At 40.0% G+C, this 15,058-nt stretch overlaps 1 protein-coding gene across 5 annotated transcripts in view; it reads right to left on the reverse strand.

Annotated features, from left to right (window-relative positions):
• Nucleotides 1–15,058, reverse strand: part of LOC132378320 (A disintegrin and metalloproteinase with thrombospondin motifs 16) — a 227,629-nt gene that overhangs the window by 70,779 nt on the left and 141,792 nt on the right. For all 5 annotated transcript variants that reach the window (XM_059945139.1, XM_059945138.1, XM_059945137.1 and 2 more), the window contains 3 exons: nt 14,178–14,331; nt 10,836–10,931; nt 5,155–5,303 (listed from right to left, as the gene is read on the reverse strand). In XM_059945139.1, coding sequence (XP_059801122.1) covers nt 5,155–5,303; nt 10,836–10,931; nt 14,178–14,331 — 399 coding nt within the window. The remainder of the gene's footprint in view (nt 1–5,154; nt 5,304–10,835; nt 10,932–14,177; nt 14,332–15,058) is intronic.

Raw genomic sequence — 15,058 nt, forward strand, 5'->3', positions numbered from 1 at the left:
TTCTTAATAAGATTCAATGATAAATAAATTTGGGATGTTCTGAGATGAATACAAAACCAATAAATAATTCTCCAAATAGTGGAAGTGGACATGATTAACTCATAGGTGTGTATATATGTGCCTGAATAAAATATCAACTTTCTTCCTTGGCAGTGTTTAAAGGAAACAGGAAGTCTTGGGGGGGGGGGGAATAGTTTCTATTCAATTTCATCTTCTCACTTCCATCTGGTTAAAACAAAAGATACAGATCTTGTCTAGTATTGAAGCAATGTCGTCCTATTATCTTGTTGAAGCTCTGCATTTTGGATATCTTGCAGTTTTGTTTGATGGGATTAACAAGGAGGAACTGTCTAAATGTCTTCGTAGTTCAACTGATTAGTCTGGAAGCTTATGAAAAATCACTTTACCAGATGGACATTATTGCTCAGTTAGACAACAAGGATAGTTCTGCCATTGGTTTGTACAAGACTAGTTCAATATGCCAGTGTTCATTTACATTAACAACTTAGTTCAAGGTCATAAATGACCCTGCTATTATTTTCTCTAATTACCATAATTAGATGAAAGCTAAGTCAAAACTTTAGTCTTATATAAAATAAACCATTGTGGGCATACTTGTACTACCATTATAAACACCTGTCTATTCTTTTTCAAACTGAGAACATACTCTTGTTATTTTACTTGGTGTAAAACAAGTCATTATCTTACTTAGATTTCAGTTCCCTACTATAACATCTCAATTCTCTTTGTGGTAGATGTATTCAAAATTCAAAGTAAATGCTATAATCAAAGTACATGTTACATATAGAACCCCGAGATGCATTTTCCTGTGGGCATACTCAGCAAATCTATAGAAAAGTAACTACAAAAGGATCAATAAAAGATCAACCAGTGTGCAGAAGGCAACAAACTTTGCAAATGCAAAAATAGATCTAGCAATAAATAATGAGAACATGAAAAAATGAGATAAAGATTCCTTAAAGTGAGATCATTGATATATTTAGCCTGACTGGATAACTTCCATTTTACAGTGCAAACCAGTAAATCATATTTCACTTTATAACAGTTTTTTGTTTACCAGATATTTAGCAAGCCTAATTTATGTTGGTTATCAAATAATTAATGTCCAACATGCTTTGGAGCCTGTTAAAGGTCTAAAGTAATACCATAATTTGGAGAAAAGATGTGCTAAATGAGATCTTGGGCGCTTGCAAAATGTTAATGATGGAGGAAGGGATTTTAATAAAGTGCCAACAATTTTAAAAGGATGAACTTTAGCTCAGCTGGTGTGAATGGGATTTTGTTGCAGTTCGATCCCCGGTAAAGTGTTTGATCAAAATGAATGTACTGTAGTTGCAACCTGATGTAGCACCAGAGTTGGTTGAAAGGGACTTGAAGGACCTTATATTCATCTGGGATTGGGTAACGAAAGGTTTTGGACAGGGGTTCCTACCTGGGGTCCAAGGACCCCTTGCTTAATGGTATTAGCCTAGGACATAAAAAAAGTTGGGAACACCTGCTTGATTGTGCAGTCCCATTTTCTCCTTGGAAATGGGAAATCTCAAACAGTAGACAATTTGTTACACAGAGCGAATGGGGGCGAACCCAAGTGCTGGACACAGACATGGAGATAGGGTTGAGAGGTCCTTGCACAGTCACGAAAGTGGTACAGATAACCAGGAGGAATCTAGACACAGAGCTCTGATATAGAGACCTGACATGGAGACGGGGTTTTCATGGAATATCTTGAAACTAGCGCTGAACTTAGAACAATGGTTCTAAGTGGTCGGGAAATGAGGTTATCAGACAGGAATAGACCAACGAACTGGTGACCCGTGATTGTGACGCCAGAGTTCTTATCCTGCAGTCTCTGATAGAAACCAGGTGTGTTGTAATTAAGTGAACTAGCAGCAACTGGGAATCTAACGACTGGAATTAAGGCATAATCAAGAAGATAGGAGCGAAATGGGGGACAGCCAGACAGGACCATGACACATTTCAATTAATCATTGCAGTTTATGAAGAAGGCCTGATGCTAATTGCACATATAAAGATAAAAAACATCATTCTAGAGCTTATAAATTGTTTATGTACAATTTACTGGCTTTATGTCTGTGAATCTATATGTTTACTTGTGTGAGAACACTACAGTTCTCCAGAGCTAGATGATACCCTGCACTTGACCAATGCCATTACAGGTCTGGTATGTCTTGCATTGGGTACCAGGCTGGAGTTATGTCTCTGTCAAGGGTGGTGTAAGGCACCCCTCCCATCCCCTAGTTGGCAGGTCATCCTTGGGCAAGGTGTAGCACCTGCTTTACCTCCTCCCACCCCGATCAGGGTCATGTGAAGCCACAGCAGCAGCAGCAGATGGTCGTCTGAGCAGCGGGTGCAGATCGCAACTCCTAGTTACGCAACCATTGACACCAGGCGGACAATCTCTGAAGAGTATTGATAATGGATGGGGTCACCCAGCTGGTAAAGGCTCTGCCCAGAAGAAGGTGATGTTAAACCACTTCTGAGAAACATCTGTCAAGACCAATCATGGTCAAGATCATGATGGGTCATGCCACACAGCACGGCACATAATGACCATGATGGTATCTTGTGTGACAAAGTGTCTTCCAGTAAGGGTGGAATTGAAAATTTAAAGTAAATACCTGACAATACCGCTTATTGCACCAAAAGTTTAAAAAGTGATGCTAGAGGTAGTGTTTTGTATCTCGACACATACAGGCTGATTGAAACTATTTTCTATGGCACACCCTTGATCAGGGTACCTTTACGGAGAAATGAAAGCCAGATCACTTAGTGAGGGATTTGATTTAGTATAAAGCATACAAGTATAGAACACAGTCACTGAGATTCAGGTTCATGAATACTTTTTTCCAGTTGAAATTCTCAAGCTTTGGATCTCATTGTTTAAAAACAGTATCCCATGAGATGGGAAATATGTTGTAGTAACACACACAAAGTACTGGAGGGACTCGGCAGGTCAGGCTGCATCTATGGAAGGGAATAAACAGCCGACATTTCTTCATTTTTCAATTTTATTCTTTTGAAGCCACTCCATCGTTGCTTCTGGCAGTGTGCTTCGTGTCGTTGTCCTGGTGAAAGTCAAACTTCCTCCCCAGTTTAGACTTTCTGGCAGAGGCTAGCAGGTTTTTATCCAACACCTCTCCGCATTTAGCAGCATTCATCTTCCCATCGATCCTGATGAGATTTCCAGTCCTTGCGGCTGAAAAGCATCCCCACAGCATGATGATACCCTCACCATACTCTACAGTAGGAATGGTGTTACCTGACTGATGCGCAGTATTAGATTTACACCACACGTACTGCTTAGTGTTGAGGCCAAAAAGTTCCACTTTTGTCTCATCTGACCACAAAACCTTTGTCCACATCTTCACAGTATCTTCAAAGTGTCGCTTTGCAAAGTCTTTACGGGCAAGGATATGTTTTTTTAAAAATGGTACGTTGCCTTTCCTCCTTCCTTTTCTTCCATACTCTAATGTCCTCCCCTATTTGATTCTTCCTTCTTCAGCCCTTTACTTATCACGTCCCAGCTTCTCACTTCATTCCTCCTCCCTCACCCACTTTTTCCCTCAAATGGTCTCACGTATCACCTGCCTGTTTGTACACATTCCCCTCCCCACCACAATTTTAGTCTGGCTTTTGTCCCCTCCCTTTCCTGTCAAGAAGGGTCTTGGCCCGAAATGTCGGCTGTTTATTCTTCTCCATAGATGCTGCCTGATCTGCTGAGTTCCTCCAGCATATTGCGTGTGTCAAAGTCAAAGTACATTTATTATCAAAGTATGTGTACTGCATGCAACTTCGAGATTTGTCTTCTTACAGGCAGTCACAAAGCAAAGAACCCCAACAGAACCCATTAAAAAAAAAGACCGTCCAACACCCAACGTGCAGAAAAACAAAGAAATCGTGCAAATGATGAAAGCAAGTAAACAAATGAAGTTCACAAAAGTGAGCCCACAGCCACCAAGTCAGTTACCACCGCATCTGGTCCAGGAGCCCGTTAGTTACATGCCAGAGTTCCAGTTCAGCACAGAGATGAGTAAACCTTGTGGAGGAATGAGTTAAACACTGGCACGTCCCTCTCCTCGGACCCTGGCACCCTGATCTTTTCAATCTGACCCAGTAATTAAACCGGCCAAACATTAGGCTCAAGGTGTCCAGCATCTGCAAAATGTCCTGTGACTATGTCAACCTTGCACAGCATAGCTTAGTACAGCTCCTCCACTCAACTGGTCATTTGTCTGTGTTTGGCCCATATCTCACTACTTTCCTACCTATGTATCTGTCAGAGTTACAGCTTAAATAATGTACACGCCTCAACCACTTTCTCTGGCAGCTTTTTTCATACACACACTATAACTGGGTGAAAACGTTGCCCTCGGGTTCCTACTAAATCTCTTCCCTCTCACTCTGAACCTATGTCCTCTTGTTCTTCACTCCTGGGAACAAGACAGAGTTCTTTCACCCCATCTATTCCCCTCACTATTTTATAATATATACACCTCTATAAGATCATCTCTCATCCTCCTCCGTTCCAATGAATAAAGTCCCAAGCTGCTCAACCTCTCTTTAACTCAAGTCCCAGCAACATCCTTGGCGACAGTCTTCACCATGGGAGAGAATGACTGACAGGCAAGGTGGAAAGTGGGATGAAAGGCCAGTGTTCAGTGTAAGAAAGGTGAGGAAATGAAAGGACAAGGGTCTTAGAGAGGAACTGGTGAGTTGAAAGAGGAGAGAGAGGCAAAAGAGGGAAGCAAAGGGGATATGGGAGAGTAACGTGACCACCAGCCTCACCTTCCGTTGTAGCTGACTCTGAGACAATGAGCTCCCGGCAGGTAGGCCTCTGAGTCTTTCCCAACACTCTTCCTTGTTACTGGTGATAATCTCTCCGAGCCGTTCTTTGCCCACCACATCCAAAATGAGGTGCTCAGGCAATTATTGATTCCTTGAATCAATTTGTCATGAGAAATTTGAGAATGGGCTCCCTAGCTAGGGTCCACTTAATGGATAGGTTGGGAAGCCCTGAGCTAGAGGAACCTGATGCAATTTATGATCTCTAAATCCTCGATAAAAAGGATGAGAAATTTTTGAAGATGACAGCGATGTGTGAACATTGCTTACCTTGGGCTTGTGCACTGACGTTCCCTGCTCATCACTCCGCCACCACAGGTCCTTGAGCAAGGTGACCACATAGACCAGTTTGACCACCGTCCATTGATTGGTTTTGGTCCTGAATCCCCGTGCTTCACACACTGCCCACGACGGCACCACTACGTTACAGATAAAGCAGAATTGAGAAGAGGCTAATTAGATAAAAAAAATTACACTGAGTTCATTAACTTTGTTAATATTTATTTGGACCAATGCTCATTCCAAGGACTTATGGGTTAGTAAGTTACTTGGTCACATGGGTGGAATTGGGCGGTGCAGGCTTGTTGGGATGGAATGGCCTTTTACTATACTGCATCTCTAAATAAAGACGGGAGGTTAGCTGGCCACTATAAATCACGCCTTGTGTGTGAAAGACTGACAGAATCTGGGGACAGCTGAGGAAAATGCGAGGAGAATAAAATTGGGATTAATGTTAGATGGCTGTAAAATGGGTGGTTGATGTTCAGTGCGCACACTGTGGGCCAAAAATTTGATTTCTTTTTAAGACTCTAGCACCACGAAATCTGGAACATGACCTCCGAATCCTCTTCTCCAACAGCATCATTAGAAACAACCTTTAGGAATCAACATCTTCCATTCTTGATTAACAAATTAAATACTCCATGGACTTGTTAACCCAAATAGAGCAATTGCAGCCCCCTGTGTACCTGCATTTGGCACAGAGAATAAGTGTTTCCTAGGGGTCTCCTCAGTGTAATTCCACTGTTAATGCTGGTGTTCTCGAAGCCCGTGTGTGGGTGCTGGAATTGAAGAGAACCATTGCATGTCCTCTTTTACAGTGGCCATCTATTTTAAGGGATGTGCTGGGTGGATCCCAGCCAAAGACCTCCCTTGGCAACTGGGTCCTTGACTTGCTGACCAGCACACCATGATCAGTAAGGATAGGCGGCAACCTCTCCGCCACGAGTATCTTCAACACAGGTGTCCACGAGGCCACGTTCCCAGCCCCCCGCTTTATTTCTTATACACTCCTGACTGTGTGACCAGGTACTGCTCTAAATAATGCTGAGTCAGAGTACAGGAAGAAGACAAAGAGCCTAACGACAAGAACCTTTCCCTGTGTGTCACCAAATCAAAAGAACTGGCCACTGACTTAATGAAGGGGAGGGGGACGATGGTGGGCCTAGACACTACTTATGTCAACAGCGCTGAAGTCAAGAGAGTTGAGATCTTCAAGTTCCTTTGAGGAACCTGAAGCTGTCAACTCTATTGAACATCACCGTAATCCTGTCCTGATTCAACAGTGTAGATGATATGGCCAAGAAGACTCACCAGCCCCTCTATTTTCTCAGGGCACCAAATAAATTTGGCACATCTCCTTTGATCGTCACCTATTCTCAAGGATGCACCTCAGGAAGTATTTTATTTGGATGCATCACATCTTGGTACGGCAACAGTTCTGCCAAAGACTACAAGACACAACAGAGACTTGTGGACACAGCTCAGGATGTCATGGAAGCCAGCCTTCCATCCACGGAAGTCTTGATGCCGCAGCAAAGCACCCAGCATCATCAAAGTCCGCACCTACACAGGAAATTCTCTCTTTTCCTCTTCTCATCAGGCAGAAGACACAAAAGCTCAAAAAGTCAACAAGCTCAAGAACAGCTTCTCTCCCACTGTTATACGACTACTGCACAATGAGCAGCACAAAAAACTCTGGGGGAATTCAGCAGGCTAGGCAGCATCTATGGGAGAAATTACTTCCTGCCATAGATGCTGCCCGACCAGCTGAGTTTCTCCAGCATTTTGCATGTGTTGCTCTGGATTTCCAGCATCCACAGAATCTTTTGTGCCTCTTTACAATAAGATCGAATCTTGACCTCACAAACTACCTCGTTATGGCCTTTCACCTATTTGCTTGCACCGCACTTTCTCCTTAACTGTAACACTTGATTCTGCATTCACTTAATGTTTTCCCTTGTACTACCTCAATGCACTAATGACATGAAATGATCTTTATGGGTGGCTTTTCATGGTACCTCAGTACATTTGACAATAATAAACTAATTTATCTTAACGTTTGAGGGACATCCAAAGCAGCAAACAGAGGAAATGTAGTGGCACTAACTGAACAATCTTTTAGATGACTAAAACTGATACTGTGCAAAAGTTTCATTAAAAATAAGTTACTAAGCAATGCAACTGACATAGAGGAAACTATTACATTTTTATGTTTGTAGAAAACCAGAATATTTTTGTGGATCTGAACCAAAACAATAAAAATGAATGGAACAATTACTGCACTAAACGTACTTCTGTATTTGTTGGAGTAACGTACCTCCCAGTGAACCTGCGATTACAGACATACATCATATTTTGACAAGTAGCCAACAAAAGCAACACTTAGAGCCAACAACTCTGTAAAGTGCTTAAAATCTGAGCCTGGCATAGTTAATTTACTAATTAAACATCCATTTAGCTCACTGGCCTTTCATTTCATGCCAAGAATAATCACTGTGGTGTGATTTTAAATAACTTGTCATTTAAAAATTATGATGGTGACAGTCTTTGATAGGACTCCTATTACCAACACGAATTCAGCAGCATCTTGGCAAAATACCATCATTAATTATGACATCCACTCTTTCAGTCTCCTCAGAAAATACAGTAAAACCCATTCTTAATAAATCCTGAACACAAGAGGTTTTGCAGTGCTGGAAATCCAGAGGAACACAAACAAAGTGCTAGAGAACCTCAGCAGGTCAGTCCTGAAACGTTGACTGTTTACTTCTTTCCACAGATGTTGCTCGGCTTGCTGAGTTGCTCCATCATTTTGAATTAATAAATCTGATTCTTTAAAACAAAAACAATGATTTGTTTTCAGATGACTTAATTTAAGTTTTGATGTCAAAAAAAAAAATCTCCTCTGTTGTAGTCCTCAAATAGATTTGGGTTTAGATGAAAATTTAATGGGAATATTCACAAACTACATCTTATTAAGCCAAAAAAAAAAGCAACTATGGAGGTTAGAAATGTGAAATTAAACAGAATATGCTGCTAATACTTAGCAAGTTTGTCAGCATCTCAGGAGGAATACGTAGAGGTAGCATTTCATGTAGAATTGAGTGAAGCTCTGAATAAAAGTTCATCCTCCCAAGTTTTTAACCCTTGCTCACTTTCCACAGATGCCTCCTGAGCTATTAAATATTTCAAGTGTGCCAGTCAGTGGAGTAGTGGCAGCCACACCAGACTTTGAGGCGAGTTGTCCCAGCTCTTTGAACACTTTCCACCCGTGCTGGGTTGAGTGTCGAGCTAGCAACTCGGGCTTGTAAAGCCAAGGAAACGACAAAAGGTTGCTGCCAATGCACCACAAGGCGCGGAGAGGAAGAACAACAAGTACTTTAAGGAATCTCCTCTTAGCATTCAAGTTCACCTATCTGTGGTTATTGGGTCATACAGTTTAATACTGACAAACAAAAATAAGAGTTTAATAATGTATCATGGATGTGATAGCAACTGCCATCATACTAATATGTAATTACAATTTCAGGAAGGAGTAAGGGAAATATGGAATGAACAGTAGGCATAGACTGTATCTTTAAAATTAAGCAAGCCTTTACGTGCGATAATCAGAGCAAGAATATAGCTATTGTAATTAATGAAAAGATGCTAGAATCATCTTACTGAATAAACACTACAACTAAGGGCATAGAATAGATGACATTTGTTTGCTTGTCCATTATGCTTTCAGGTATAGAGTCCAAGTTGACTTTAACCATCAATAGTTTTGCGGACAGAATAAACAATGGTGAATTTGCCCTCAACTATTAACGAGTCACATAATTTCTTCTATTTCTTCCATCCTTCGTTGATTTTGCTACTGTTATTATTCTATAGATTTAATGAGTATGCCCACAAGAAAATGAATCTCAGGATTGTATATGGTGATATTTATGTATACTTTGATAATAAAATTTATTTTACTTTATGTTGACCTATCCTCTTCCATCTTCTCACTTCATCCCCACTCTGCCATCCACCCAGCTGCCCCCTCACCTGGTTTCACCAATCACCTGCCAGCTTGTACTCCTTCCCCACCCTCCACCTTCTTATTCTGGCTTCTTCTCCCTTCCTTTCCAGTCCTGATGAAGGGTCTCGACCTGAAACATCGGTTGTTTATTCCTCTCCATAGTTGCTGCCTAAACTACTGAGTTCCTCCGGCATTTTGTGTGTGTTGCTTTGGATTTTCAGCATCTGCAGAATCTCTTGTGTTTATAATTTCTTCTAGTTTTATTAATTACAAATGTGATATCAGAAAATGAATTTTGCAAAATTCAGATAGGATGCAGAATGGAAAATCCAGCATTCTTGATTCCAAACCAAATTCCTCAATCCTCACCACTGTTCATTGAAGATCTGTGACTTATACCCTGCTTATCTTATGTTATCGGTTTTAACTTCTGGGTATATTCTAGTTAATTCGTTTCAATATAATGGAAAAATATCTTTCAATATATACTGACTGACACTTTAGGATTATTATTTCCAGATCTATGGCGATTTCTGCATGTGCCCGATCACGTCAGCCCTGTGAGAGATAAAACTCTTTAGATTTTCAGCTCATTGAGGAGATACTACAGTAATACTTTTTCATAACAAATAGATGGCGTGCAGTGTAGTGGTTAGTGAGGCACTATTACAGCTCGGGGTGTCAGAGTTCAGAGTTAAACTCCAGCGCTGTTTGTAAGGAGTATGTACGTCTGAGACCACGTGGATTTCCTCTGGGTGCTCCAGTTTCTTCCCACGGTCTAAAGATACACTGTTTAGTAGGTTAATTAGTTATTGAAAATTGTCCTGTAATGAGGCTAGTGTTAAATTTGTCCGTTTTGTTTCTTTGGGCCAGAAGGGCCTGTTCCACACGGTATCTCTAAATGAATGAATGCATAAAAAAATTGTTTATTTTAGAAATTTATTTTAACAATGGCATCAATTATTACATGGTTTATTGTTGATTCATGAAAACCTATCACAATTTAATGCATTAGCAGTGAAAATGAGCTGTTTGTACCTGTGCAGTAAAGTAATACCTGGGAATGCCACCATTTGGAAATCCCCCTCCTAGTCACTCACCATCCTGACTTGGAAACATATCGCTGTTCCTTCCTTGTTGGTGGGTCAAAATCATGGAACTCCCTTCCTAATGGCACTATGGGTGTACCTACACCTCAGGGACTGCAGCGGTTCAGGAAGGCAGCCCATCACCACCTTCTCAAGGGCAACTAGGGATGGGCAATAAATGCAGGCTTAGCTGGCAATGCCCACATCCCATAAATGAATAATAACAAATTACAAAAAATAAATAAAATAGAAGTTCGTTTCAAGTTAACTTAAGAGCTCGCAAAGATGTTCACGCACTGTCAGGTGACAAAGAGTTTTGTCTACGAATAATGGAATTAGATCTGGGATTTTGGTTGAATTCTACAGCAAGGGTTATTGATATTACTGAGTATAAAACACTTAAGAGTTGATTTTCAGAAAGGGAATTATTAACTTTAACACCTATAAAGATGCAGACAAAAACCACCGACCTGACAAGATTTTGCAATGCATAACATTTTCATAACAGAACACATTTAAAAATGTACATTTCAGGAACTATTCTTCATGGAATAGCAAAAGTATTGCCTTACCTTGTCAGGGCCACAGACAGTGCCCTCAGCAGCCGGCATGAATTTTGTCTCACATCTTCGGCCAACTCTGTGACACCAAAGTGCTTTACAAATGTCCTTAATGATACAAAATCAATTCAATTACAAAGCATTCTGCCAGTAGAGAACAATCAACAAGAATGAATAACTGTTTCTAAACTTGGTGCTAAGGTCCTACAAATTAACTTTGAATTAACACCATCAAGGGACTTCTGTTGCAAAGAACAGGAAAAGGTTGGTTAGTTCAAATGTTCAAACTTTAGTCCGAACTTTGACAAACTTCTATAGATGTGTAGTGGAGAGTATATCGACTGGGTGTGTCACACCTGTGTATGAAAACATCAATGCCTTTCAAAAGAAAACCCTACTAAATGTAGTGGATACGGTTCTGACCATCATGGCTAAAGCCCTCCCCAACATTGAGCAGATCTACATTGTCACAGGAAAGCATGGACACCCACCACCCAGGACATGCTCTCTTCTCACTGCTGCCATCAGGAAGAAGGTCCAGTAGCTGAAGGACTCGCACAACCAGTTTCAAGAATAGTTATTACCCCTCAGTCATCAGGCTCTTGAACCAAAGGGTATAACTTCATTCATTGCCCCATCATTGAAAAGTTCCCACAACCAATGGATTCACTTTCAAGGACTCTTCATCTCATGATCTTGATATTTATTGCTTATCTATTTATTATTATTATTTCTTTCTTTGTGTATTTGCACAGTTTGTTATCTTTTGCAGATTGGTTGAATGCCCAAGTTGATGCAGTCTTTCATTGATTCTGTTATGGTTATTATTCTATGGATTAATTCAGTGTATCCACAAGAAAGCAAATCTCAGGGTTGTAAATGGTGACTTTGTATATTTACTTAGATAATACATTTACTTTGAACTTTGAAACGTCTAAGGATTTTGTTGAATCACCCTCATCTCATCATGTTACAGACTCCTTCACTACTCCTTTGCAGAAATGCACCCAAATCTCTCTAAATATCATGTCTACAGTGTTCAAATTAACTTCAACAATTATAAAAGCATTGGTCTGAACAATCTGCCACTGGGTAACTAACACTAAGTATCGGCTGATAGGCTGGAGACAGGCTTCAATGGATTCAGTCCATATTCAATGGCTCATTGGGGAAGTTGAGGACAAAGGTAATGATAAAGGAAGCAGATAATGTGAGGAAAAGTGTAAGAGAAAATTAACAGAGTTTTATAAAATATCATACTAAGAGGGGATAGCTCAGAGAGACTTAACAGACACTAAAAAACTGAGGTAAATATTTTAGCTATTGCTGCATATGGGGCATAAAAGACAGACAAGAGAGAGAGCAAAAGAAAATAATACACAGACACTGAGTCTATCATTAATTGACAAGGGGTAGCCCAACATCTACACTCAACTTCCAACCTCCCAAACCATCGCCACTTTAGTGGCTGCTGAAGATAAGCTGAAGACCCATCGGAAGTCTGGATGATTGAGGCATCTTCAGCAATGCACGATATTATTCCTGTAGGTGACAATTTCTGGAGACAAAGTCCAGGTCATGACTGGAAGAGTTACTACCCCTGGACGTGCCAGTGCAACACTTCCTGGCAGCTGTAGTGAGCATGGACCTGTTGGACAAGATGCTCTGAAATAGTTCTTTCAAAGAATACCTGATCAGTACAACTTGGGAAAGTGATCGCTGAGGCATGCACCCTTTCTCCGGGCATACAGCCATTTAGTGTTGTTAGTGCCTTCAAGGCCTTCTATATCGTGCCCTCTTTTAAATCTTTAATGAATTATTTGCATGACAAAGGAAACAAGTACTACATCCCGTAGAATTCACTGATAACAGCCCTTCAGAATAAAACACTGGTAAATCTGTTGATTCCTGCCATGGAGTCAATTTTGATCCAATTAATGTCAAAGAAGCTTTACTTTGCTGAAAATCTGCCATATAAAGTTTGGAAAATGGTGGGCATCTTCAGGCATGGTGAGGTTTTCTGGAGACAAATTCCAGGCCAGGGCTGGAAAAGTCACTGTCCCTAGATATGACAGCACAATACGTCATGGCCACTGCCGAGAGCAGGGATCTGCTGGCCAAGATTTTCTGAAGGTCCTTTTGAAGAGGGGCATATATTTCCCCACAACATCTGGCCCTCCTCACTACCTCAAAAAACATCTCTCTAAGTAGACAGAAACTTCCCTTAACTAATCTACATTTAATGTTCCCGCTTAATTTTTGTTTTTCTAAATGTTGACTCAAATTTTTCCTCAGAAATTATTTAAAAAATTTGACATTAATTAAACAAATTGGCTGTTATTAAAGCTTTTCTCTCTTTTTAAACAATAGTATATTGGTAATTCTCCAATTCTCAGGCAGCATTCTTTAAACCTAGGATAGAAAATAATGATCTGGGTTTCTGCAATTTCCTTTCATGCTTCTTTTCAGAGCTGTGATACATTTCATCTGGATCTGATGACTTATAAACTTCCAAAGATACTAACACTTCCTTTAGGATACTAAATATTGGTATCTGTGGAAATACTACTATATTTTCAAAGATTCTAACACTTCACTAAAGAGAAATATTTTCTCTTAATATGCCTTCTCACCTAATATTTCACATTCTTCCTCTTCAGCCTCACTCACAGCTGTAAGACATTCATAAAGAATCTTATCCACACTTTCAACCTCCTCTGTAGGTCTTGTCTCTTTCCTTAACCTCTAGCTTTTAATGAACTTCTAAAGTGTCATTGGGAGCATCTATGGGGTCTTTAATTAGGACTTGGCCCAAAACGTTGACTGTTTATTCCTTTCTATAGATGCTGCCAGACCTGCAGAGTTCCTCCAGCATTTTGTGTGTGTCACTCATGATTTTCAGCAACTACACAATCTCTTGTGCACATAAAACATCATTTATTTTGATGTTATTTGGCAGTATTTTTTCGCGCTCTCTTTTTACTGACTTTAGATTTCACTGTTATATTTCCTTTACTTTTCTGGGCTTCCTGCTGCTTTTAGCTTTGTGAGTCTAAAATAACTTACTTTTGTTAGTCTCATTCTACTCTCTCATCTTGTCACCCAAAGGGCATGAGACTTGGCAGTTCCACTCTTGTTCTTTGTGGAAAGAAAAACTTTCCCTGAATGCTTCTCGACCTCAATACCTTTGCTGGCTCTGGTGCTGGTTTCCCTGCTGTGAAAGTACTGTTAACACGCCAGCTAATATTTATTAAATCTCTTATTTGGAATAATTTAGCATATGGCAATCAACACAAAAATAGTTAAGTATTCTCAGTAAAAAGCAATACAAAAAGTTCCAGAGCATGTTCTTGCCTTTTTAAAATCCAGCCTGCATAGTCTGGCCTTCTCGCCAAATTGCCACTTGCATTGTGTGTCAGCATCGTAGAGTTCTCCTGGTAGTTTGTCTGGGTATCTGTACTCCTTTGCTGGCTTTGGTTCATCAGCAAGACAGGTTGCTTGGGAAGTACTGCATGTAAGTGGCATAAAAAATAGAGTCTGCAGTATTCACAACGCTAAAAAGACTTCGGAACAACCTCCCTGGCAAAGTGGGCACAAGTTCTTTAAAGTGTTGAACTAACAACGCAAAAAAACTTAAACCGAGAATCACTGTGATCATTTTAATTTCTTCCTTTGCAAAATACAAAGTATTTTAACATGTAAAATTCATGAAAATTATTGGCTACATGAATTTCTCCGTACAACGTAATTGACAGACTAAATTCACACTGCATATTGATTTTCAAATACTCCTGATCCAAAGCTAGATATGATAATGAGCTATTTCATTTGGAGCTGTTTTAACCTTTATCTTGGGCTACTTCAGTAAACAAGATGGAGCTTTGTTTGTGATTCATGGTAGCAATCTCACCTTTTCAGTAATTGTATATCAGAAGGAAGGGCAGAATCTTTCAAGAGAGTCTAGATCATTTCATTAAATTAATTAGGAGGCCAATTCTAAGTTTAAAGTTTTAAGTGACAGTTTGCTTTGTTTTATTAATAGTGCACATTTATTGGTTAAACCATTTTGATAATTCAAATTTTAATCAATATTTAGAAACCAAACTAAAATATACATAAATTTATACAAAGCCAAGGCATAATACTGGAAAAACTATGAAACCATGTATTTTTGAGGAAGATGTGACAGATTCATGAAATGCATAAATCCCTATTTAATACTGAAGCAGCCTTGA

This window comes from Hypanus sabinus, chromosome 20, assembly GCF_030144855.1.
Source record: "Hypanus sabinus isolate sHypSab1 chromosome 20, sHypSab1.hap1, whole genome shotgun sequence".
Taxonomy (NCBI): domain Eukaryota; kingdom Metazoa; phylum Chordata; class Chondrichthyes; order Myliobatiformes; family Dasyatidae; genus Hypanus; species Hypanus sabinus.